The 27,904-nt window shown below is 38.2% G+C and overlaps 1 protein-coding gene across 1 annotated transcript; it reads left to right on the forward strand.

Moving 5' to 3' along the window:
* Positions 1-27,427, forward strand: LOC306754886 (mothers against decapentaplegic homolog 3). Its single transcript, XM_079239014.1, has 8 exons — positions 1-412; positions 17,332-17,525; positions 17,883-18,017; positions 18,773-18,898; positions 21,039-21,251; positions 21,385-21,522; positions 22,429-22,573; positions 24,619-27,427. Exons 1-8 carry the CDS (start codon positions 210-212, stop codon positions 24,740-24,742), a joined length of 1,278 nt encoding a protein of 425 aa, XP_079095140.1. The 5' UTR covers positions 1-209; the 3' UTR covers positions 24,743-27,427.
* The last annotated feature ends 477 nt before the right edge of the window (positions 27,428-27,904 follow it).

A 27,904-nucleotide genomic window follows, 5' to 3' on the forward strand; every position in this document is an offset into this window, starting at 1 on the left:
ACCAAGCGGACCGAGTGCGCTAAAACTGGAGTGTTTGACCTCGAGATGCTCGTGCGTGGCGTTTAATAAACAACAACAACAACAACTATTTTTAAAACAAACAACGCATTAGGTTTAGCTGTTTGGACCTCAGAGGGGGAGTTATTTTGGGGTATTTTCTTCTTTACTCGCGGACTTTTCGACACTGGACGGACTTAAGTGAACTCAAGATGTCAATTTTGCCTTTCACTCCCCCCATTGTCAAAAGACTTTTGGGCTGGAAGAAGGGAGAACAGAACGGCCAGGAGGAGAAGTGGTGTGAAAAAGCGGTGAAAAGTCTGGTGAAAAAGCTGAAGAAGACGGGGCAGTTAGATGAATTGGAGAAAGCAATCACCACCCAGAATATCAACACAAAATGCATCACTATACCGAGGTAAGGAGAGTTTGAGGTTGTTGATGTTGACCGTGTGGTCAGCATCTTAGTCAGCTCAAGTTGTGTCTCTGTCTTTTTTTTTATCTGTTATTTGTTTCCACACGTATTACAGCTTTGTTACAAAGAGCTTCGTCGTCTTTGCTATCTGTTGCACCTTAAGGCATCATTACTTGACAGAAGTTGACATTTCCAGTTCCTCTCTTGCGTCAAAGTGTGAAACTGATTTCCTTCACGTTTAGTTTGCTGAAACGTGGTGGGTAACGTGATGCTTATTGAGCTAGCAGACATTTGTGACCAAGGCTAGCAAATCGTCTTGTCGATTAGCTACCTTGCCATCCACCAGATGTACACAGTACTTTAAGTAGACTGAAACAGCTCTTATCAGCTTGTAATGACCGAAGTCAAGATGTGGAAAACATTTTACAGGTTGTGCATTAACTAGCATACCGTACACATGCAATGCAAAAGCACCAATGTAGTCCAAGTTATATAACTTGGCCTTAATCTGAGACGCTTTCAAGCGTTGTTAGTGCGTAGGCGAGTGTGTGGAGCTAGTCTCTCTTCTTCCACTGCCTCCATGCAGACTATTTGTCTATCAACTAATCATTTATAATAAATAATCAACATTGACGTTTGACATTAAATTACTGCTGAAATCTTTCAGTTATTCTGCTCTGTAAGGGGCAATAACTCTCCTTCCCTGATCAAAGGCTGTCACAGACACACTTATGGGCTGGATGATTGCACTCATGAGTTGCAAACACACACACACACACACACACACACACACACACACACACACACACACACACACACACACATGTGCAAAAATAAAAAAAGAAGGCAGGTGTGATGACAATAGATTAAAATGACAAAAACAGATGCTGTACACACTAGATGCATTTACATTAGCTCCAAAAGACTCACTTAAGTGGCCATATGACCACAGTGTACCTTGTATTAAAGTTTTACTTAATCCTGTTGCAGCATTTATGTCAAAATGATCAAGCAAACATGGTTACATGGATTAGAAAATATTCTTTTGTGATATGAAATAAGGTTTGTAAAGAAATGTACAACCCAGCTACAGAAATATACATAGTGAATGTTTTTTCTTACTGCTGATGGGCACACTGCATCTGGTGCTGAAGGCATAGCTATAAAAGGAGCAACTGATTGTAAAATCATGATATTACTAAGCTTTTTAAAACAAAATGTGTTTCCCAGTTTCATAAAATGCGTGATTGGAAAATTTATGGGCTTTCAGTTTGGACATGAACCTAAAGGACCAAACATCACATTGACTATGTGAATTTTTTAATATAATCTTAAGCATTTAAAATGCTGATCAGATGTTGCTTAAGTCATTACGACATAATTGGCAGAATAGAGTATAAAATAATTTTTAAAAAGGAAAAGATAAACTAAATTAGAAACAAAATAACAAAATGCTTTTCGGTTTTTCTTTTGCCTATTGAAAATGACAGTAAAGTTGGATGACCACCATTATGTGGTTTGACCTTCTCAGTCAGGTGTAACTCATCTAATTTAGTTAGCTGTTTTCTCAAAGTCTCTTTTATTTTTACATATTGTGTAAGATGACAAATGAAAGCCCCAGAATGTTTGGTCACATCCACCATATCTTACATGCATGGGTGGGCCATTCAAATTTAATAGCATGCTGTGTTAGATGAAAGCTGAACCCCTAACAGGGCACACCCACATTCTTGATTGACACAAGTGTGCATATCACAACTTGCACAAGCCAGGGCCAGCATTTAGAGCTAAGCCTACCTGGGAAGTTAAATAATGTTTGCCATGATCCAGGTTTCATATTTCTCACCACTAATGCCAAAGGGAAGAGACAGAGCGCATTAAGATGACCCCAGAACTCAGAACTGGTTGTCAGTATGGGCTACCAGTGTCCCTGGAGAGCTGCTGTTTCTATTAATTCCCCTACTCTCTGGCTTGCTGACAGCAGCTGCCTGCATGTTCAGGCCTGTCCATGGGGAGGTCAGTTCCTACCTACTCTGACACATGAAGTTTCTGATGAGGCTTATTGCTACCACTCTTGATGATGTTTTGCATTGATACTGAGTGAGGAAGGAAGCCAGTGCTGTATATTGATTGAGTCCATTGTTGCTTCTTGTGGTGGGATAGTTGGTATACTGCATCATATCATGTATCACTGTAGAGTTATTGGAAAAATGGAAAATGGATGTCTTAAAGAGCCAAATACCACAAAATCATACAGAAATGTGAAATACAAGATGTTTTGGGCCACACAAAGTCATTAGTGTAATCTGTCTGTCCCTTTTGTACAACCATAGCTTTGGAAAGGGTTTTTAAAGAACTGTGACTTGCTACAATAACTGAAGTAATTCTGGCTACAAAGATGTAGTATTGCAACATATGAGTTTGCTTTGAGCATTATTTTTAAGTATGAGTATTTGTTCTGTGCAGTGGTGCTGTGAATTTGTGTGTGTTTGTATTGTATGTCCAAATAGGTTCACACTAAAGATAAACTTCAGATGCCTTGAAAAACCATCAGTAACAACCCCTTTGACTTGGATTTCAATTTGAGGCCCAAACAAGGTTTACCACCCTTTTACTATCACTTGGGCAGGGCAGTTGCTTTACTTGCCTGACAGTTCATTGTGGTTTTGGCAATGAGCAGTTTAACTTTTTAAAGACATAATAGGCAGAGTGAAAGCTTTATATCCTGGACCAATTCAAATCTTACTCACTCAACAACAAGTTATTTGGGTATTGTGGTATTGACCTTCCCTCATTCGCTCGCTATGTTTCTGTCTATAAAATCCCCTCTTCCTGTGAGCTGCAAAGTTGGGTTAGTCACAAACATTGGCTTGCAAAGTTTATAGTGATCTACCAGCTTGTGATGTTCATAAAATGACTCAGACATGCTTTCTCTCTGTTATATGTATAAATATAAGTAAACTGTGTTGTTATGTTTGTAAATTCAAAGCAAAGTGGGTAAAAGTCAAAAAGTCACTAGAGGGAAAAAGGTTCGGTTGGTTGTAAGAGTCAACAAACAAACAAATATTTGGTTAGAGACGACTGGTATTCAGTTCCTGCTCCCTAACACAACAGTTAAGGTTGTTTCTCTTTACCATGGCCATGATTTGTTACCCAAGTTTGATTAAGTTCATGAGTTTCCTCTAACAATAAGGATGATGATGGTGATTATGCTTCCATGAACATTTCTCTTATCTTGACCAAGCCAGTTGTTGCCTAGACCTGCCCAAGCATTAAACTATAGTGGTGTCTGATCAAGATATGGTTGAATTTTTATTTTCTGAAGGATTTTTTTTGGGAATGGCTTACATTTAATGTTTCCCTGCCGACAACAAAATGCTTAATTACAATCATCATGTTTCTACAAACATTGTTCGGCTTTCATCCATTGATCGTAACTGGTTAATCAGATTCAGAGTCACAAGGGGGAGCTGAAGCCTACCTAGCTTCCTTTGCTTGAGAAGAAAAGTACAACCTGGGCAGGTTGCCAGTCCATCACAGAGTCATGGAGATCCTCTGTGTCAGGGAAGCAGCGCCTGTTTGACTGACAGGGTCTTTGTGGCAGGAGTCATCCTGGTGGGGGTGTTGGTAGGGGTTCTACACTGCAGCCATATGGCTGTGGTGTGGACCCTGGCCTGCCCCGGCCTGGGCGTTCCTGGTGGCTGTCTCTCAGTTGGTCACTCCTGGGGAGACTCCTGACATGGACAGATTCATTTGGTAGTAATAATGATTGAAATAAATTGTAAATTATTTGATTTTCTGTTGTATATACATCCATTATGCTCATTCTAGTTTATTATAGATGAATATTATTGGTACCTTGCTAGTTATTGGAGTTAACAGGGAAAGTTTGCAGACAAGTTGTTACAGAAAAAAATCACAAGTATGTGTTGCATTTTTGTTGTCTATGAGTCTTGTGCTATTTCTCAGAACTTAGGGGAGTGAATTCCTCACACCGGCCTATCTTAACTCACTCTGGGTTTGGGCCAGTGCTGAAGTGTGAATTTATTTGTCCAACTTGGCGGTATGAGTGTACACTGATTCATACTTTTGCATGTCAGGACAGGAAAGTGTTCAGAAAAATGAATGAAGTGAGAATATCAGGAAAAATAATAGAGTAAGGGGCTGCACGGTGGCGCAGTGGTTAGCACTGTGGCCTCACAGCAAGAAGGTCGCTGGTTCGAGTGAATTCCTCACACCGGCCTATCTTAACTCACTCTGGGTTTGGGCCAGTGCTGAAGTGTGAATTTATTTGTCCAACTTGGCGGTATGAGTGTACACTGATTCATACTTTTGCATGTCAGGACAGGAAAGTGTTCAGAAAAATGAATGAAGTGAGAATATCAGGAAAAATAATAGAGTAAGGGGCTGCACGGTGGCGCAGTGGTTAGCACTGTGGCCTCACAGCAAGAAGGTCACTGGTTCGATCCTTGGCTGGTTTGGTCAGTGGCCTTTCTGTGTGGAGTTTGCATGTTCTCCCCGTGTATGCATGGGTTCTCTCCAGGTACTCCGGCTTCCTCCCACCATCCAAAGACATGCATGATAGGTTAATTGGTCACTCTAAATTGCCCCTAGTGTGAGTGTGGTTGTTTGTCTCTCTGTGTGTGGCCCTGCGATGGACTGGCGAGCTGTCCAGGGTGTACCCTGCCTGTCGCCCAAAGCCGGCTGGGATAGGCTCCAGCTTCCCCACGACCCTGAATTGCGGTTTGGAAAATGAATGAATGAATGAATAATAGAGTAAGAATGAGAGCACTGGTAAAAGTGTTTATAAGAAAGAATGAACACAGAAAGGAGTACTTTATAAGAGTGACTTTATACACAATAAAATGTTACTTTTCATTAGACAAGATCTAAAACTCGACATTTTAGTGTTAAACAGATTAGCTTGTTTGCTGATTTGTTGCAGATTCTGCTGATAATTTGGTTTAAATTTGGATTTTTTTTCCTCCAAATTTATGGATGTGTTTTGTCATGTATATTGAGTGTGTCTTTGTGATCCAGACAAAATTTTGTGAAAACACTAAAATCTGTATAAATATATTGAAAATTTGTTTTGTTGAGACTCCTTACCATAACCAAACAACTTGTTTTTCATGTTTATGTTGTATGATTGAGTCATAGGTGTAATTAGGGAAAGTATGCACAAGATAAAAGAGGATTACTGACTTCTGAAGACGAATGGGGAATTCCCAGTTTTATGTCTGGTGCTGGAAGGAAATTTGTGATCTTATGATGGAAGAATGTGCTTTAGTAGTGGGTTATGAGATGTGAACAACCTAAAAGAAGAAAAAGAAATTAATTAAAAAACACACATGCAAAAAGATTAATGTGTGATTAAGAAAAAGAAAGTTAAAGCTGAACCAGAAAGCTAAGGTTTCGATTTGTGTGTTTTGCATGAAGAAAACAAATACTAATTGCTTCAGAAAGAACTGGTTTGTTTTCAGTCAAGACAGCAGGTCAGCATCAAAAGAAGTGTGTCAGCATGTGTCTGGGTGACATACTACATAAAATACACACACTAACACACTGCAGCTGCTCTGCCAAGGACACACTTCAGATACCCGCACAGCTTCACACTCCAAATGCTTAAATGGCAGATATATTTAAGCAGAACAGTTTGCACTGTGATCTTATAAATTGATTATAGGATGATGATTATGATTGATTATGATTGCGTGTGAACTCTCATTGTCATGTCGCTTAGCACTTTGTTGGAAACGTTTAGATAGATCATGATTTGATTTGACTACGTTTCAGATGGTTGTTGTGTTTGTAAAATAATAATTGATTAATCTTTGTCTTCCTGTGTCTAGACTGGTACTTCTTTCTAAATGGTGATGTGTTTTATAGTTTTCTCATATTTGTCAAGAAAAACAACAGAAGAAAACTCCATCAACTATTCAGAAATGCAGGACAACTTTAGTTTCCAAAACAAAACATTAAAACATGGAGGTACATTAGATCCTGGTGGTTTTTGGTTCTACAGAATTCCTCCATGTCTGGCTTTGAACTGCTTATTGTCCCACATATGTATATGTTTTGGTTGTGTTGAACCCACTGTGTCCTTTGCTTTGTAGTCCGCTTAGATGGACCAGAGTTCATCTCTTTGTTTTGCATCAGATTTCGTTTGTGCATTCACGCCTCCCCAAACAAACCAAACTTTCTGAGCAAATTAGGCTGCATACATATGCTAAAGTACTCATAACCCAGCTTTAAAGCAAATGGCTTCTGTCATATTTCATGTTCTGCAATGAAGTTATTTGCACTTCAGCAGTTTTCCGCTTTTTTGTGTTCCTCAATATTACATTAACAGTTTAGTCATTTCATTTTTTTTTTATAAACGTTTACACAAATTACAAATTGTCCACATCTGCATGTGTATATAAACCTGAATTAGAATGTGCACTAAACATGCTTAGGTTCCTGGTGACACCAGTTAACAACATGGGTCTGATACTGTTTTAATATTTTAGAGATGCTGTTGTGATCATTTTAACCCTTCAGCAAGTGATTACTGTCATGATGTGTTAATCTGTCAAGTAAATACGGACACAATAAATAAGATGTTTGGCATTTTTATTTTAGACTATTCAAATGCTTATAGCAAATCCTCATTCTATCTTATGAAAGCCAAACTAAACTCAAGTTTCTTTAAACTGTAGAAAAAAACCAGCAGGTCATTACTTTTTAGGAGCTAAGTCTATTAAATGTTTTACATATTAGCTTAAAAATGGCAGAAAACAACAAATCCTGATCAATTATCAGTGCAACCAGTGGATCACCATTTAATTTACATCAGTTTCAATGATAAGCAGCATACGAGAGGTGAGGCATTGATCTATTAATGGAGCCGTTAGTATATCCATGAAAACACTCCAGTTCACTAGTTGGCAATAGTGCTTCTCTGAGCTGATTTATAACTTCCAAAAAAGCCTAAAATGTGGGAAATACTGTACCTCACCACAAAAATAATGACTTCCAGGCAGACTGAGTAAAGAAACTGAGTGGAAACATTGGGGTGAATGTGTGTAGATAAGATTAAAACTAAACTTACATTATTTTCCCAAATTATCAAAGTAGTTGACAGAAAAGTCCAACTAGGTGATGCCATTTGTGGTCTTTGTTATTGTACTTTTGAAAGTGACACTATTAACAAACTTTATATCATGAACAAGATCAAGATTAATAAAATACAGTAAATAATATTGTAATATAATATTTTTGCGGGCTGCACATTGGCATAGTGGTTCACACTGTGGTCTCACAGCAAGAAGGTTGCTGGTTCAATCCTTAAATGGGGTGAGGTGAGGACAGTGGCCTTTCTGTGTGGCGTTTGCATGTTCTCTCCGGATACTCCAGCTTCCTCCCACTGTCCAAAGACATGCATGTTAGGTTGATTGGTTACTCTAAATTACCCATAGGAGTGAGCGTGAGTGGTTGTTTGTCTCTGTGTGGACCTGCAACAGACTGGCGAGCTCTCCAGGGTGTACCCTGCCTTTTGCCCAAAGACTGCTGAGATAGGCTCCAGTTCCCTCGTGACCCTTCATAGGATTAAGCGGTTAGGTTAGGTAAATGAATGAATAATTTTTGCTTTGTGAACTGGAGTGTACTGAGAGATACACAGAAGTTGTAGTATCTTAATCACACTTCCAGAGTCACCTCCATGTTGCATCTTAAATGAAGAGAATACTAATTTTTCAGAACATGCACAGCTTAAGCTTCAACAAATGCAGAAGTAGCCATCATAAATACATAAACGCTTTTAGTCAGGCCCCGATAGGCTTTTCATTTTTAATGGCAAGTTTCTCATACCTGCTTGTAATGAAGAATGTAGAGGTCCTTCTGTTGGGTGCACTTTAAAGTCCAGTACTTCTTTGACATTTATAAAAGAATGACTTCATTATGTCAAGCAGCTGAAATGACTTTTGAGAAATGAAATTCTTATTTTGAGACGTTGTTTACTTCAATAAAGTTTCTTCTTAGGAGATTCTTGCTGGTTCCCTTTTAATTTTCTCACCTTTAGTTTAACTATGCATGCTTGGGTGTGTTCAGTTTGTCATTTTCTTCTTACACAGGCAGTCTTTATCACTTAGGCAGACTTTATGTCAAGAATCACACCTGAGTCATCCGAGACAGCGTTGTTCAACAAGGACGAGGTGCAAGACAGGTCAAAGAAAGTTTATGTATATTGTCTGTCTGTTTGTGTCTCCCGGCTCTAATGACGGTAATTATTTGCCCTCTTCATTTTCGTTGCTGTCACAGTTTGATTTGCTTGAAAGACGTGAGTCATAAGACATATATGTATATATAAACTGTGTGTCTGTGTGTGTTTGCTTGTTTGAAGACTGTATTATTGTGTTTATTACTTCATTCTGACTAAATGAATCACACTTTAGCATCCTCATTTACTGAATACTACTGGACACTTATTTCACACAGCGATCATAGCATTACAACTATTTTGCTGCAGAAACAACAAAATGATATGCAAAACTGCCAGTGGATAGATAAATTCACTTAAAAGAAAAATACAGTGAGGATTTTATGTAATTGTACTTGTGTTTGTACTTGTGGTTAGTCAACTCTGAGGAATGCTACTTCTGCCTGCCAGGGCTTTGAGGAGGGCGTGGGCTGCTGTTTGGTTTGTGGCTTCCACCACAGGTGGAGGGGTTAGAGACAACTCTGCCTCGACTTGGTCCTGGCCGTCTAACTATCTGCGGGGGAGTGCACATGCACAAGGAAAAAACACACACACAGTCACACGCACACACAGACACATTCACCAGACAACAAATGCTCCTTTGTGCTGTGCTGGCTGCTACTGCTGCCGCTTGTGCTTGTGCTTAACTACAGCTGGGTAAAAACAACTGGATATGAAAGAGCAGGAGTTTAAAAGTAAAGAGGGACATTAGTTTTCAGAAATGATTTCAAGGACAGTTCTAGTATAGAAAATAAATGACAAATTGCCAGAGAAGCTGGTGATATATTGAGGATCAGAAACATCCCACACTGAGTAAATGAAACAGGGCTCCAGAACTCATTGAAAACCATGTTGGATGAGTCAGTGAAGGTCTATTAATATGACTATTCAAAGAAGCACCAAAGAAGAAAGAACTCCTTTAGTCTCAGGAAAAAGAAACAGAAACTGGTGGTGCTAAGAGATCCTCATGCACATGTAATCATAGCAAAATAGACCACAAGGTCACATATGGGAAGATTTTGATTAGAGGGTTTTCTGGGATTTTTTTTTTTTTTTGTATGTTATGTAATCAGTATTCAAGGTTCATCTTGATTCTTTCAGCAAGCCAGTGCTTTGTGTGCTTGATTTAGTCTTATTTTTCTGGACTGCAAGGAACCCCCAGATGCTCTGGTTCCCTCCCACATTTCCAAAGCCTGTGAGCTGGGTGGAGTGGAGAGGGTTATCAGATTGCATTAGATTCATACCTTTAGTTCCTTTGTTTTTGATGAACTGGGTGATTATTTCAATCTAAAAATTGTTTTAGATCTTTAAATTGATGGCCACTAGTATTAGGAAAGTTTCATTACTAGATATGAAAAAATATATCTCACAACAAACAAAATTTAAACTTAAATTTGTGTCATTGTGAGTTATGATAACTATGAAGTAGTTAATGTAGTTTGTCGTACTCAACTGTCAATTTGAAAAACTAGGTTTTCTTTCATATTTTTATTTTTTTATTCTTTGTGAAATATAGTATAACAGTACTGACTGATTCACCCATTCTTTCAGCAGGCCTGTCTACAGTCCATCTGACTGTCGGAAGAAAGTTTGACTGGACATCAGACTGCACAGAGAAAATTTATTGATCATCATATTTTGAATATTGTCAAACATCATCATTCTTTACACAGAGACAAGCGGCTCAGCTCATGGACTAATGGTAAAATAAATGGTTCCCAGTTGGCCATTTTCTCCCCAGTTTTCAAATCCAGACTGTTATATGTCATCTAGCTCCACTGATCGTCTGTCTTCTGGTTTCACATTTCACATAAGGCCTTCCTTCCTTGGTCCCAGCACACTCCGACCCTGTATGATCTCACCTACAGTATGTGTCACAGTCAGACTTTCTTTTCTCTCACATTGTATGGTCGGTCGGCCCAGTCCCCCTTCCCCAGCTCCACCTTTGTTAGAAAAAGAGAAGTCTGATGGCTTTTCCAGAGAGTGTGAGTGATGTATGTGGAATATGTTTCTCTGCTTGAGCCTCACCACTGCTGGAATGCAATCACAAGCCAACATTTGTGCAAGTTTTTCTATGATTAAGATGATTGCAGCTGGTGGTTAAAAAAAGAAGAAAAAAAAAACCCAGAAAAAACAAGATGTAACACAAAACCTTTACAAGCTTCTTTTTTATGATACTGATTTGTCTCTGGAATATTTTCATAATCAGTGTATTGCATGTTGTATGAATCTTTTTTTTTTTTTTTTACATCATTCAGTTTGTTAGAAGATTAAAACCCCTCTAAATAGATTTAAAACCTCATAATTTTGTGTCTGAATATCAGACTTTTTGTGAACTATAAATGGAAACCATTGCCTAATATGATGAGGTTAGAAGCAATTATTATATTTAGAAAAATATTTCATTCCTGCATGATTTTGTCTTTGAGATTTTATGACTTTGAAATATTCCAAGACCATTGCTGACCTTGTTTGCTGATAAAATCCCCACTTATCATGTACTGAGCTTGATCTTGCATCATTAATTTCTCGTATGATACACATTACCACTCTTGAGGTAACCCTGATCCTAAAATGCAGTAAAGGCAAATACACCATTTCCTAGTAACTGATGGATCTGACACTATTCTCGCTATACTGCTTAATTTTCTCAGGACTATAAACCACAACATGCTCTTCTTTTTAATAAATCAGTGATGTAATTAAGTCTGACTGATACCGCAGTTCCAGATTATATGAAAAGTGGCAGAACAAGGGATTAAGATGTGATAACAAGTCATTTGCATCTGACTTACTTGTTTCTCTATGCTTAGGGAAGCAGAAATAACCATTTGTTGGGAAAGCCCTGAAATCATTTGAATTTCAGTATTAGATCAGTAGCCATGTGTCAAACCTAGATAACTATGGCACTCCCTTCTCCAACAATTAACAAATTTTTGACTCTTCACAATTAGCAGAAATCCTCTGGTAAATATCAGTGCTGTGAAGACCTCTCAGTCATGGCGTGACCAACTGGCCACAGACTTTATGAAAAGCACAAAGGCTATTTCAGCCCTCTCCCTCCCACTTCCACCACCCTCACCCCCTCTCCTAGAGCTGGAGGCTGGGATGGTGGGACAGACGAAGGGGGGTGTTTGGGGGCTCAGTCACAGACACTCTGAGCTGAGTGAGCTGTTCAGACTTATTGTCCAGCAGCACCCTCCTTTCTTTGTCCGTCACCCAGTCTCCTCTACAATTTTTGCTCTGAGAGGACAGATTGTGACCTGTGATCCTGATGTTTATGTATACTTAAAGTAGCTCCAAATATTTTTTTTTTTACTCTTTTGAGGAAAAGACACGTTATCTTCTGAACGTAGATGTTAGCTGTCAACATTGGTTGACATAAAAGTAGACTGAAAGGCACTATGGTTTTCACTGTGCGTTCAAGCATCTTTTTAAATGGCATTTGCGTGTGAAGCTTTGCAAAGAGTTGTAAAAAAGTCCATGTCATGATATCCAAGCTCACGTGGAGGAAGTATGTATTCTTAGCCTTATTCGGACCGTTGCCAGCCTGAATACACAAACACAGTGTATATGTTTGTGTCTGTGAGTGTAACTAAGCATGCTTGGTAGTATTTACTTTGCCCCCCTCCTCCTCAGCTTAGTGAAGCTCAATCTGCTCTGTCTGAGGATGTTTAGTGTGTCAGCCAAAAGCATACTGGATCAAAATTAATGTATCTGCTAATCTTCACCATCACTCTTCCTTTTTCTTATTTCATAAAAAAAATCACTTTATAGGGAAAAATACAAAATTTGTCAGTACTTCTAATGTGTACTTTTTTCATCCCTCCTGCTTCTTCATGTTTGTTTGCGCACACAAAATGCACTGCCTGCTTTTTGCACAAGCATACATGTTTGGTTGTAAGGTCAGACTAAGCATCAGCTTCGGGTCATAGAGCACAATGACAATGACACAATTTTCCATGTTGCAAAAAATCTATACTAATTTGTTCTTTTCTGTTTTTGTACATCAATTTCTTTTTTTTTTTTTTTTTTTTTTGTCTTGTCCAGCATTTAAGCAAGCAGACTGATGTTCTGGATGCTGTGTTCTGCTGAGCAAATTTATTTTGCCAAGGGGAACTTTTATAGATGTAATGATCCCCTTGTATTTCTTGATTCTTATTTTATTTTTCTATTTGCTTTGGCTAATAGTTAACTATTATTAACTATTATTATTAACTAACTATTAAATAGTTAATAGTTAGTTACAGAGTTTATGCTGCTGGACCTGACCAGAAAGGACATCAATTTGTACATCAATTTCACTCTAACTCCTCATAAAAACATCAGTGTTTTGTTCTTTGTACCTGATCAGGAATAGTTTCAAGGTGCCCTAAAGACAAACTGAAACTAGGGTTTTACCAAACCTAATTTTTTGTTAGATCGGAGTAGAAGAAAAAAAATTGAAGTTTGAACATTTATGTCCAGCTTTGTCAGTGTATAAATTGTTTTTTGATCAAGTCCTTTGTCAAAGCTAATTCTTTATTCTGAACATCAGTATAAACTTACAAGTAAAGATATGTTGTAATGCTACAATGCAGAACTTTGGCAGATTTACCCATTTCTGTTATTTCTCATTTTGTCACTTTTCTCCAATCTGAGGTTATTTTCTAAACCATATAGTGATGTAATTCATTTTCACTCTCCTTTTCAACACTGTGTGGTAATCTCTGAGCTGCATGAGTTTATAAGCCTTTTTTTCTTTGGGTGGTTCAGTTCTCTTTCATCACTGTCACAGAGATCTTGCACTGTCACAACAATCTGTTCCTCCTCATCTGTATCCATGTAAATTATTTGTGCAAGTTATAATTAAGTCAATAATCTTAAGTGATACTGGAAATTGTTTTTGACTTGTTACTGATACTGAAGACGGAGGCTGGGGACTGTGAACTACTTGTTTGAATTAGTGGACAGATTAAGACCTATGCACTTTAAATTTTAAGTCAGGACTTGTACACAGTTGAGAAAGTAGTTCACTCATTCTCCTAACCAATAGTCTGATGAAGGGCCGCAGGAAAGCTGGAGCCTAACCCAGCAGTCTTTGGGTGAAAGGCAGAGTACACCCTGGACAGCTCACCAGTCCACCGCAGGGCCACACAGAGACAAACAACCACTCACGCTCACACTCACAGGAAATTTGGATTAACCAATCAACCTAACATGCATGTCTTTGGACGGATGGGGAGAACATGCAAACTCCACACAGAAAGCCCACTGTCCCAGCCAAGGGATCTGAGATTAAATGTTGTTTTTACAACGAACAACTACTCTCGTAGTACAGCTTAAAGTTAATAGACATCATGAGCTGTTGAACCTGAGATGGCCAAACTGAAGGAGAAAAACAATGCTGCCATTACTTAAATAGGATTTAATGCTGCAATCATATCTCAGTCGGTTCATGTTTATTTCAAAAGTAATGCCTCTCTCTCTGGACTTTTTACAGAAGGGACTTTAGTCTCCAACAACTGTTTAGCACTGGTTCCTGCAGTCAATAATAATAATAATAATAATTTATAATATTTTATAATAATATTTATAATGCTCTTTCCGTTTGATACCAAACCTCAAAGTGCTACAAAGTAAAAAGCAGATTAAAAAGAAACAATAAACAATAATAAAATACAGAAAAGTTGAAAAGGAAGTGGGTGAGGTAAGGACCTTGTAAAGGCCTTGGTTCCTGGAAGAGGTTCCTGCGGTTTAGTTGGCCCCAAAGTGCCCATACAGTTACTACCTGAGCCCACACAGCCTCATTAAAAAGTCATTCCTCAGCATAGTCCTAACAGACATGTCAGTGACATCAGATAAGCTTACTCTGAATACTTCTTCTATACTACAAGGGATCACCTTGCATTATGACTCAATAAATATCTCCCCCTCTTTTTTATTTTTTCTTTCTCATTTTGGAGATACTATCAGAAGGTTTTGATTCAGATTTGATTTTATAGTCAGTTGTATTTAAGTAAACCAAAGGTTTTTGAATCACATAGGATTATGTTTTTTTTTCTGCATGTGTCTGTGCACTTAATGTGTTTTCCTTTACTGAAAGGTTAGAATCCCTTTGCAAACAGTCATAAATGGTGCATAATTGTGAAATGACGTAAGAGGAAACAGCCACAATCAATCATAATGAAATATGTCAAAAACAGAAAACCTTAATAGAAAAAAGAAAAAGTGGTTACAAATGGTCCTACACAATAAATAACCAAAATACAAAATCTTTTTTGCTGTCACGAGTGTTTCAGTTGTTCACATAGTAAAGAAAACTGTTTTTGCCACAGTTGTTTGCTGAATGTCTTTAAACATGACTGCATAATACCTAAAGTAGTGTCTGTTTATAAGTTCTGTGTAGGTGTACAGAATTTACTTTTTAACTTAAGCAAAAAGTACAATTTCTTGTTAAATGTCTAATCTGAACACTTGAATGCAAAAAGCTTTGCACTGGGATTTGTTGATGTTCAGTGATCAGACACCAGCCATTTACACCAGGCACTGTTATCTATCGCATGGGAGATAGAGGAAGCCTGGCTCCAAACTTATTATCACCTCCAGTGTTCCTGGACAGACTGAGATACCTAAGAGAGATACCTTATCTGCTTTTTTGTGAATTTATTAAGTAAAACATTTGTTTTGTGTTATTTCAAAGCTGAAGGCAAAGTTGAAAGTTGAAATGGCAAACTTTAATTTTACAATTGGTGGGAGACGTCATTATCTTCAGATTTTTATTGAGTGGTTTCCTTTTCGTTTTCATGCCTCACTATGTTACTAAATTTAATAATATGAAGTTTAATAGGTTGTTTCCTCTGAATTATATTATTCTTTTAAGAGTTTTAACAGTTTATTTGTTTTATGCTTTATATACCTTTCTCGCTAAGGACATTCAACCACAGTTTCTACATGCATGTGTGTATCCAGAATTCCAGCTTCACCAGCTTTTCTCTAGAGATGTCTTGTTTCTTTAATTATGTGCTTTTATAAGCTTAAATGCTTATAACCTACTCAGACAGCATTTGTAAATTTAACTATCCAGCCCCCCACTAACATGCAGCCAGTCACTGTGAAAAAAGCCCAGATGGTAGCCCAGAGTAGAAGCTCTGCCATGAAAAATTAAAACACAACTTGCAGGATGTGCCATGTTTGACCCAGATTGGGTACAACTGGGCTTTCGGTAGTTTGATGGTAGATGGTCTTGTTTTATTTGGCTCTTTAAACGGCTTTAGCTTAAGCCTTTGACCTTTATTCTGTATTTGTGTTGAAAAGTGAGTGGGTAAAGCAGGGAGGAAAAGGGGCATATGGGGTTGTTGACTCTTGCATAACATGATGATCTGTTTTTTTTTTAATTCTTTTTTTGTCTGTCATGGGTCATTATGCTCTGAGATTAGAGGCTACAACCCCATTATGTCAATCTGCAACGTCAAAGGGACGCTCATTACTATTTGCCGACCTAAATTGTTCTGCCAGGAGCATTGTATGCCAGATGAGTACAGATGTTACACAACACAATGAAATTCCTGTTTCACATACTGTAATCTCATTTCTGGTTGTTTATTATTAGACATGAAATCATAACCAACATGCTCACAGCTGCTCCCCTCATCAGCAGGAGGTTCAAGAGGCCTGATTTAACAAAAACAATAAACACATGGAATAGTGCTATATGCTTTGGAGAACAGACTGATATTTGCTGAATTCTAATCTGATGAAGAGTTTAAATATGTAAATTTGGGAGCCCAGGAGATTTAATAAGGCTTAGAAAAAGGTAATTATCTGGTTAAGAATGATTTTGTACACATTGCGTAAGAAAACATATCACATAGGGCATAATAATGTATAATATAACTATATTGCACATTGTCAGTCCCTCACCATAAATCCAATGTAACTGACCTTCATTAGGTGTCAGATTCACAGTGACAAATATCTCTTAAAAATCTCTTTATAAATGTTTTTGAGGACCAACATCTGGATTTATGTTAAGTTTTTTTTTACAGGAAAACTAAGACAAAAAACTACTCTGAAGGGAGCCATTATAAGAGGAATTTATTTTCCCCATCAGGAGAGGAATTGTTTTTCCCTATTTTGAGTACCAACAATTGAACCTTGCAAAAATGTACTTTTTAAACACTACATTGTCGATTATTACCCTCCATGACTTTTACATTTGATGGTTAAAAGCACCTGTGAGTCACGATACATTGTAAAACAGATGGACAACAGTTGAAAAAGTGAAGTTAAAGAAATAAACAACTATCGGATGCAAATGTGATGCTATGTAAATAACCATGTAGCCATGCTCAAACTGCAGTGAAATGAGTCGGACTCAATGGTGCTGCTTCATACTTGGCTTGCACCCTGTTTTGTACATTAAGATTAATTTCTGTTTCTCCAAATTAAGAGCACTTAAAATTCATAAAAGACACCCCCCCCCCCCCCCCCCCCCCCCCCACACACACACACACACACACACACACACACACAGTATGTCATTTAAATTAATCCAACAGTGCAATAACGTGCAGTGCAAAATTTATATTACATCTATACATTACATGTACAAAACGATACTAAGATCACATCATTATAAGGGTTTCAGACAAGATGTCACAAATTGCTGACAGACTTTCCCGTCTTCGGCTTCTTTCTGCAGGTCTTTGGATGGCCGTCTGCAGGTTTCCCACAGGAAAGGCCTGCCCCACGTCATCTACTGTCGGCTGTGGCGCTGGCCCGACCTGCAGTCTCACCATGAATTGCGGGCGGTGGAGCTGTGCGAGTACGCCTTCCACACAAAGAAGGATGAAGTATGTGTCAACCCATACCACTACCAGAGAGTAGAAACACCAGGTATGCCTGTGTTTATATGTTCTTTATACAGTCTGTTTTAGGAAAAAAAAGTTTCCATTCATTTAAGTGAATATATTTTACTGTTTTTTCTGGATGCATTTGATTTTATTTCACTTCAGGGAACATAAGATTTTCTCTGCATTTTTCATAGTTTTATTTTCATCCAGAAGGTTTAGTAATTTTTTTGTTCCAACGATTTATTGCAGAGGTTTCATTTTGTTGCTGAATTTTATTGTAAATCTTTGTTCCATTACATATTTAATTTTCTACTTTATCCAGATATTAAACCAGTCGCTGTTACCACAGTTTATTCATAACTGCTTTTTGTAAGTGTTTGACATTTTGTCCATCTTTTAGTCCTCCCTCCTGTACTGGTGCCAAGACACACAGAAATCCCCAGTGAGTTCCCACCTCTGGATGACTACAGCCATTCAATCCCTGAAAACACCAACTTTCCCGCTGGCATTGAGCCTCAGAGCAACTACATACCAGGTAGGACCTTCCTAAGACGGCTCACAGTTTTTAGTTTTTCAACATAGGTTTGTTGCTGTTTGAGAACTTATAACTCATTCCAAAAACCACATTACTGGGTTTGATTAAAATACATTCTCATTTTAAATGAGGATAATATTTTTGTACAACCTCTTTCTGAAGGCCTCTGCGGTGTTTTACTCTCAATTTTAAAAGCGCTTTAAGCTGTTGCATAACATATTAAGAAAGAAATGATTGTATTGTTGTGGACAGCTCTTTGCTCATCTTAACTGTAAATGTTTATTACAAAGTGACATTGGGAAATATAAAACCATTAAGTAAGCATAAGAATTTATACCACTGTCCACAAATGAAGCTGACAGCAATACACATGGACTTGGGTTTGACCTTTGTTTCGGACAGATTTCTTACACAAAAAAAACCAGTACGATTATGTGAACCAGTTCTTCACATAATAAAGAGGAAGCCTATTGATTAGTACAAGGCTTCCTTTGATTAAAATGTCGTTCTTTTATTAGTTTAGTTTTGATTGTATTTAAAGTCTCTTTAAAATCATTAACAGTGGTTCTAAGCAAGCATAGCAGGAACACAAACCTTTTTTTTAAGACTGTCAGCCAGTGTTTTGTAAGCCAGCAGTTACATATATACCACAGAGATTTTCATCATTGAAATTTGTGGGATTTTTTTTTTTTTTTGCCACAAATGTGGTCAGTTTTTGTATTTTTGTGTGTAACATGGCCTTTCATACTTCTCAGAAACACCGCCACCCGGCTACCTCAGTGAGGATGGAGAGACCAGTGATCACCAGATGACTCACAGCATGGACACAAGCTCCCCAAACCTGTCACCTAACCCTGTTTCACCTACACACAGTAACTTAGGTAAGAACTGTGTGTTTTCAGCAGAGCCTGAAATTCACTGCGGGATTCCAGGAATCAATCAATTTCAGCAAACTTAGATCTTACAATGAGGGAAATTCCCACGTACAATGACAGCAGTGCTAAACATGTGCAGTGACGATTTGCATTAGAACCAAAAAACAAAAAGGAGGACTTCCAGTATGGATCCTTTTCTCTCTAAGCTGCAAGCTTCATCTGATGTTGCAGCATCAGTCCCGCTCTGCAGCCAGGACCCGCTCCTCCTGCTGGAAAACTAAACGTAGTCACCAGATTTCCCGGGCAAGATGATCCATTCACAGCCTGCTGGTTAAAAGGAAGGTCTACCCTTACAACATCTGAAGAGAAAAACACTAAAACAAAAGATCAGGGTTAGTAACGATGCTGGTCGGAAATTATGTCGGAAATTACCCAAATTCTCCGGGTCCTCAGGTAGCAGGTAACATTAGGAAGCAGACAAAAGAAAAGTTTCGGCTAACTGGATGGATTCAGCTTACAGAAGAAGATGAAGATACAATTCAGAAATTCACTGAATTACACAAATCTCACCAGTGTGATGCTCAAGACAAGCTGGATTTTAGCACAACTCTTTTTTTTTATAATGGAAAGTGATGAAATAGAGGAGACAAAGAGGACAGAATAGCACCTGGAAGGAAGAGACTAAAATGGCTTATTACTCTGACACATCTCAAAGAATCCACAATTTACAGAAACAAATATATTTTTTTATACCGATTCGGTAAAGACTGATGTCTGAGCAGGTAAAAGACACATTACGTAACTTTCTGATCTTAAAATTTTGCATTCTAGACTTGTTGGATCCCACAGTGACGTCTTCATGTGCATTTCTGAAGACGCTTCTGGGCAGTAGCGTCCCGAGACTGAGTTAACGCACAAAACGACTTTTTCATCTGGGACACTTCATGACTTTGCAGCAGAGTTTCGCTTCACACGCTAGAACGTATATAAACTGGCTGTTTTGAACGTGAGCCGTTGCTGATTCAACAAAGAAACGCAAGCCAATTAAAAAGAGAAATGGACCAAAGAAGAGTCATTGTAAGATTGTTTGTTTGATCAGGTAGGATGCAAGATGCTGAATTGGCCTTCGATAGGGGGTGCATCACTGGAAACATGGCAAAAGTTCTGTAGTGTCTTTAGGAGCATGGTGATGAGACAGAAAAAGATCTGTCTGAGATTAAAACTTAGAACAGAGAAAGAGACAAGAAAGAAGCTGCATAATGATGTGAGGTATGAGGAGGACACTGCCAAACTTCTATTAAAACTCACTGTCTATGTGTGATTTTTATGTCTGTCTGACTCCAGTTACAGACAGATGTTTCAGTGCTGTATCTCCCCAGTGGGAATTCTCTGTTTAGCTTAACTCCATTTTTGTAAGGGGAAACTAGGTGATGAAAGAAGTCTTTGTCTTCCTCACTCAGCATGAGAGCTGTTAAACAGACCAAGACACCATTCAGACACACTAACATCAATAACAATATCCTATGTTTATTCAATCAGGATGGGAAAACGCCAGGAGACTCAGCCAGAACAGCACCGGTGAAAAAACAAAAAGAAATCCGTTTTACTTGGCAACATTGTCCAGTTCTTTTGTGGACTTCAAAGGAAGAACATTGAAGTTGTTAGAGAGTTTCCGTGTTGAGCAGTAAAAGAGAAAATTACAAGAACTAGTTGAATTTACTGAAAACAATCATGGATGGGTCTGTAATTTGACCATTTTGGCTCTGGCAGCTCATCAGTGAGGGTTGAGTTTCCACAGTTTGTCTGGTGAAAGCTTCTGGGAAACAGTGGATGGGTTTGGCATTTTGTGACGCAAGCTCTCGCTGTAAAGTGTTTTTTCTTCCCCCACTACAGCCACCTCAGCCCATTTTCTCCCCATATTTTGCCTCCTCTTTGTTCTCATTGCTCTTCATTTATATTTTCTCCCATCTGTGTTGCTGTCTGCCAGGTATTTTTGTGATTTGCACCCAATTATTATTCCCCCATGTAATCCAATGTATTCTTACAAGAATCCTACAAGCTACTGTGTTAAACTTCATTCACAAGTCTTTCTGTCTCCCTTCTCTTCTGACGTGATGCTAACCAGCTGTAACTTTCTCCGTCTCAGACCTCCAGCCAGTGACATACTGTGAGCCGGCCTTCTGGTGCTCTATTTCATACTATGAGCTGAACCAGCGAGTAGGAGAGACCTTCCATGCCTCACAACCCTCACTGACAGTGGATGGCTTCACAGACCCTTCCAACTCGGAGCGTTTCTGCCTTGGCCTGTTGTCCAACGTCAACCGCAATGCAGCCGTGGAGTTAACACGCAGACATATTGGTAGGGTTCCTTATTTTGCTCAGATAAAAACGTTCTTGCAAGTTAAGAATGACACATAATTACAGCTACTGCTTTTGTAGTTGCGGTGTGTCTCGTCTGAAGTGTCTATTGTTCTGTCTTTATTCCCTCACAGGCCGTGGCGTGCGACTGTACTACATCGGAGGAGAGGTGTTTGCGGAGTGTCTAAGTGACAGTGCTATCTTTGTCCAGAGCCCCAACTGTAATCAGCGTTATGGTTGGCACCCTGCCACAGTCTGCAAGATCCCTCCAGGTATGTGTCTACCCGGCAGAGACTGCAGAAAAGCATAGAGAAAGAGAGAACAGACCAAGAGAGGAAATCAAAGGATGCAGTGAATGTTTAGAAAAAGAGAGGTGGTAGGAAAGTTTTCACATCACTGGATTGGCAATTTGATTTCCAGTTTTTTAGGTCTACATGTCTAAATAGTCCTGAGTGAAATTCTCACGACAGATTTGTAGAATTTAGCCTTTTATAGTGAATACCTTTAATGTGTGATTGTCAAGCTTTTCGAAATGATCAAGACATTAACCAACAAACAGGTAGAGGCCAAGGTTTAGAAAACAAATTGGTTGCCTGTCTCTATTTTTATTTATGTATATCCAATTAGCTTGGTTCATCCCTAACTTAAACAGCTGATCTTTAGTAAAATACATCTGTATCTGATAAAGCTGGCAACACTGCAGGACTTTTTAAACAAAAAGTAATAAATCAAAGTTAATAAAATAAATTGAATGATTCAGAGTAGATGTTTGGTCACATCACTTAACCTACTGCCAGCCCAGGGATCTGTTCTCTCAGGAGAATACTCATTGATTAAAATGAACATTTTCCTTTCCAGTGGTCCATTTTCATTTCCCAGTGCTACATGTTTCCCTGAATACATTTTCAGTCATAAACTTTTCTTGTAAGAGGCAATATGCTTGACACAGATGTGTTTTGTCTGAGTTTTTAACCCACTTTAGATATACATAAATGTAATGGCACTTTGAATTAGCTCCTGAGACATTTACACAAACTGGAGTTTTATTAAGTTAAACCTCAGAGTAGTTTAAATTCACAACACAACTTAATTCTGTCAGATTATCAGAGATCTAAATGTTAAAGGGAAAGAGAACTTTAAGTAATTTATTCTGTTAAAATGCTCTATGCTCAATCCAGGATGTAACCTGAAGATCTTCAACAACCAGGAGTTTGCTGCTCTTCTGGCCCAGTCAGTCAACCAGGGCTTTGAGGCTGTGTATCAGCTTACCAGGATGTGCACCATCCGCATGAGCTTTGTCAAAGGATGGGGAGCTGAATACAGGTAAGCTGTGGCTGCAGATCAGGTTTAGATTAATAAGCCACTCACTGCTTGTGTAGATGAAGCATCTATAAGGGTTTCTGTTGAAAGTTTTTAACACATCTGGAGTTTCTGTGTTGCAGACTCGCGTAACAGTTTAAGTGTAGTTGAATTCTCTGTGCTGTGGGGGTGTCTTTTATAACATTCAGACCATTTGTTCCTACCAGGAGCATCTTTCCTTAACCATAAGATCAAGAAAAAGAGCTTAGGAAAACATAATAAGAGTATTTTTTTTCTTTCGACTACTTGGCTATATTATAAGTCTCCTGAAGAGCAAGTCTTTAAGCATATACACACAATGGAAATCACATCCCACAATCCAGCTGCCCCACTCAAACATCTGCTCACACTCTGGTGAATCCGGTCTATGACATCTCTCTTCAATGGGCTGGCCCCAGTTGGTACGGCTGTCTATTTTTAAACATACACACATGTGCCGTGTCAAAAAGAGATGTCAGACTTTCCCTCCACAATTCCTCTCTGTTTTCCACACAGTCTGACTCACTGATAGTGGGAAAGGAGGAGACAGAATTAACGGGGAGCAGAGGATTGGCTGAAAGCTGGCTCTGCTCACGAGATTTCCACAGGGGAGAAAAGTCTGGAGTGTTAGAGACTGCTTACCACTTCTGTCCAGACCAAACGCTTACATGTGGAGACACTTAACAGGATTCAGGTTACATGATCAGACAGGCTCCTTCCTCGCCACCTCCATCTCGCCATCTCTCCTTCCACCACTGCTTTAGGTTTTTTTAAAAGTGCTTTTGTTTTTTACACTTTTTTTTATTTCTTAAGAAAAGACCGCTATATAAACAGAAATGTGAAAATGCATGTAAGGCAGATTAATGAAAGAGCCTGCAGACGTGCTCATACATATCACATGACAAAGTTTAGATCAAAAAGTCTTTCTAATTTAAATAATGAAGTATAACACTGACCAAATGTTGTATGTCAGGCACCTTAGTACTGCCTAACAAATTAGAAAGGAACATAACAGAATTAGGGTTATGTAGCAACCCGGCCTGATCATTTTCTGATCATTTTCTTTGTTCAGATATGTAAATGCAAGGAGGGCTGTTACTCAATCCATCTTGTTTAATTTATAGTATACTTCTTTAATCACTGTTCTTTACGGAAAATTAGATTTTTTATGAGAGTCTCAGGGAGTAAGGCAAAAGCTGGAAGAGTTGGATATTAAGACCTTATTTGCCAATAAATTCTCCTCTTTTTCTTTTCAAAGCTAAAACATAAAACATCCAAAATGCTGTAAAATCCTTCGAAATACCTGAGCATGGCTTTGTACATATCAATTTTTTTTGTAGGAGTCTAGAACTTTTGACAAATGCTTTTAGTTTCAGTATAACACATTCAAATTGCCATTTCTCTAGGAAGTAAAAGAGGGGGCAGGTTTTAACTCAGCTAATTAAATAAGCTCTATTTAGATGAGGCAGATTCTATTGTTGTAGAAGTAGATACAGTAGAACATAGATAACAAAAATGTTTTTCATTTCCTCTTGTCCAACAATTTTGGATAACAACATGTGGTATGAATCAGATTAAAAAATTTGCAGTGAGAGCAAAGGTGAGTTCTGCAACAACAGGTTTGATATATAAACTTATTCGACACTTGAATACTCGGAGCCAGTCACAAATGTTCACACTGCTATAGTTCCTTTAACATGCAGAAACTTTTTATAGCGTATCAAAGCACTTCTACAGGGTGTTGCTGCTGTGATAATTAGCTAAAACCAACCTCAGTGAGTGGGAAAAAACATCAAATCTTGTCTCTTTCAACTATACCATGCAATGAAACAAAGCCACAGGTGTTTTTCACATCAGCACTATAAAACGTAAAAGTATTTTGCTTTTTGCTGCCAGTTATTGATGTCAGGACTGAAATGAGAGAAGGTTGTATTGTCTCCACTGTAACTCAACTTTCCGAGTTTACTTACACTTCAAACAGCTGGTTCTGTGCATTTAACATCTGTTTGTGCTTTCTTTGTGTTTCACAGGCGACAGACAGTGACCAGCACCCCCTGCTGGATCGAGCTGCATCTGAATGGCCCGCTGCAGTGGCTCGACAAGGTGCTCACACAGATGGGTTCCCCAAGCATCCGCTGCTCCAGCGTCTCCTAAAACGCTCCTCCATGCTCAAACGGTCTGTGTACCAGAGTACCAGACCCCCGTCAGAGACTTTAAACACACAAGAACTGCAACACAAGTACTGAATGACGACGAGCTCCTCTTATTTAGCCGCTGTTTGTCCCTCCGCTGCACCAGCTGTCAGTAGCACTTTTTTATGTATGTGTCTGTGTGTGTGTGTGTGTGTGTGTGTGTATATATTGTATATATATATATATATATATATATATATATATATATATATATATATATATATATACACACACACACACACACATGCTGTTTGTTGAAAAAAGGGGACAAGTGCATTAATGCAGTATGTTAGTAGGATCCAAAATATTTTCGATTGTAGCTTTTACCTTTTGCATGTAAAGGCCAGAGAGGCTATAGCGATGGGATTTCATTTTCCAGCTATGATTGTCTTGTTTATTTTCTTCTTTGATTGAAATTTCTGTTTATATTTTTGTTTTGTACAGATTTGAAATTGAACAATGAATTTAATTTTTTTTTAAATGAGAAATTTTTATGCATTAGTCTCAAACATGTAAGGTCATGTTAGAAGCATTTTACTTGATTTTGTGTCTGCCTTTGGGCCCTTGATTGGTTATTAAGTCATCTACAAATGTAACACAGTGAGCTGGACTGAAAGTGATTCATATAATGGAAATGGTAAAATGGCACTTGTAGACACTGTGAAGGAAAACCCTCCAAGTCTTGCAGGGATTTTTTGTTCAGCTTTTCGTTATGAATTTATGCAACCAATAAGCAAATAACATGAGGTTGAAATGAATTTTAAATGTCAAATGGCTACATTGTGGCATAGTTGTCAGCACAGTGGCGTCACGACAAGAAGGTTGGTGTTTCAAGCCTCGGTTTGGAGGGGGTTTGAACAGTTGCCTTTCTGTATGCAGTTTACATGTTCTCCCCATGTACACGTGGCTTCCTCCCATACATGTGAGGTTAATTGATCACTTCTTACATGTAAGTTGCTTTGGATAAAAGCATCTGCCAAATGACTGTAGAAACAGAATCAAATGAAAATGCTAAGGATATGTCAAATTTATTATTTAAATTGTTCCTCTTTGTGAGTAGAAAATCATGCAGTGTCTATCAGAAAACTGATAGATCAGTTTCATACTGGAGGATCCAGGAAGGACAGCCAGGTGATACAAGTCTAGAAAACTTTACATGAGTACTAAAAGACAGTGGAATTAATTATCACCAGGTGATGCACTCTTGTAAAAAGGTGATATTTCAGTATAGTGATGTTGACAAGGCCCTTAAGATGGCAGCTGTCAGCTGTAATAGTGCTTGTCAGAGTTTGATGTGAATTACATCCTGCATTAATTTCAGGAAGCTTCGCAAATTTGCAAAATACTTTTGCAGCATTTTAAGCTGTAGTATTAAATATAATGTATGTATCTACATAGGACTTGAAAACATCCCACATCCTCTACTATTTTGCAAATATTTAGTTAAATGATAAATGTATGTGAATACTTGTGTGTGATAAAAATACTCTGCAGTGGGCTTTGACATATGAAGACAGCAGGACCTGTTCACTGCAGTCCATAACATCAGTCTTATTTTTAGCCATGCTGACTTTTCACACACTGCAGGACCTGCAGAAAAAAAAGAGGGAAAAAAGCCTAAATAATAAAAGCAGTAAACAGGGCAGGTTATGACTCTTGAGTCTTTAAAATCTATTTTACTACCGATTATTTTTGTAGGATGTTCACAATATGCATGGCATGATAGGAAACACTGCTGGCAGGTATGTTAACATGAGACTGTGTGAATGCAAAGGACAGCTTTTTACAAAGGGAAGTTTAGGCGTGTAAATAACAATAGTGTCTCAAAATACAATGGGTTTTTTTTTCAGGTCTATGTGTAGTACATACATGTGTATTGATTCAACCATCAACCTTTATAATGTTGATGGTTTTTAAAGCAGAAAAACAAAAAAAAAAAAAGGAGATTAAAAATTTTTTAAAATGTATTGCTGAAAAATAAAGGCATAGTCGTAGCTTTGGTCCCATTTCCTTTCAACCACCCACTCCAGTGGAAGTGGATCAATTTCCTTCTGGTTCTTTTACGCTAGACAAAGACTCTGTGGGTGAGCATGAACAATACTCTGAATCTTTTGTTCTGTTTATTTACATTAACCCAGCTCTTGATGTCAGTGAAAAACCAGTGGTGCTAACCTGTAACATTTTAGGGACTCAAGAGTAAACAGCAAAGCCATAAGATTTTACTATTAATGCTGGCCGGCTTATTGATCTCTCTTTAATGATTACGTGTTTAAACCTGCAAACTAAACATGGACTTGTTTCAGAAACAGTAGCATCTACCAGTCTGAGTTCTCTGTAGAGCTTTTACACCACAGTCCTCATTCTGATGGGATCTTTAACCCTTCTGTTTCTGTAATTACCCTGTAGGGAATATTTTTAAAGCAGATTTGTTGTTTTTATACACTGCAAGTTATAGTACTTATCCTTCTTTTTCCTTGTATTTCAATTGTTATGTAATCATTAGTTGTGATTTACGCTCCTCTGCTCTGAATTGGTCTTTTTAGATTTTTCTGTGTAAAATTATACCTTTTATTTTTTTCTGCTCAAACAAAAGTGGATTGTGATGCTTTATATTTTTGTGTATTACTGTTGGTCAACAAATAAAATATGTAACTTGTGGTGAAAGTGGAGCTGGTGAGTCTTAACAAGGAAGAAACAAAAAGATGGTTTGCATAGTGGCTAAGCTGTATTTTACACTTTTATGAGATGAGTTTTATTAGTTTAATGGGATGATGAGAACTTCCAGCTACTAACTTCATTTTATATCTTAAACTTTACTGTCATTTAATGTACTTGAAAGTTAATGAAAACAAGTATCTGTGGAAACATTTCATGTTTTAGATCATGTTACTTTCCTGATACTTTAGGCCTTTCCCCTCTGTTATAGATAAATCAACCCTTAGAAATGTTAATTACAAGCCAAAAGCAGACACTATTGTGTGTGTACCTGTTGCTACAGTACAAGCCATTCAAGTCATGGGCATAGCTGCTGTCACAAAGGTATGACATGGCTTTGAAAGTGATGGCAGACTTTGCTTTGATGCTCTCCAGGTAAAAACATTAGACACTGCTGGAAGTGTGTGGC

The sequence above is a fragment of the Telmatherina bonti genome (genome assembly GCF_933228915.1).
Source record: "Telmatherina bonti genome assembly, chromosome: 1".
Taxonomy (NCBI): Eukaryota; Metazoa; Chordata; class Actinopteri; order Atheriniformes; family Telmatherinidae; genus Telmatherina; species Telmatherina bonti.

Excerpts from the sequence above, each read along its gene's own strand:
- LOC306754886 (XM_079239014.1), top strand. The coding sequence starts at position 210 with ATGTCAATTTTGCCTTTCACTCCCCCCATTGTCAAAAGACTTTTGGGC. Across the intron at positions 413-17,331 it reads AAATGCATCACTATACCGAG|GTCTTTGGATGGCCGTCTGC; the intron begins GTAAGGAGAGTT and ends TTCTTTCTGCAG. Across the intron at positions 18,018-18,772 it reads TCAGAGCAACTACATACCAG|AAACACCGCCACCCGGCTAC; the intron begins GTAGGACCTTCC and ends CATACTTCTCAG.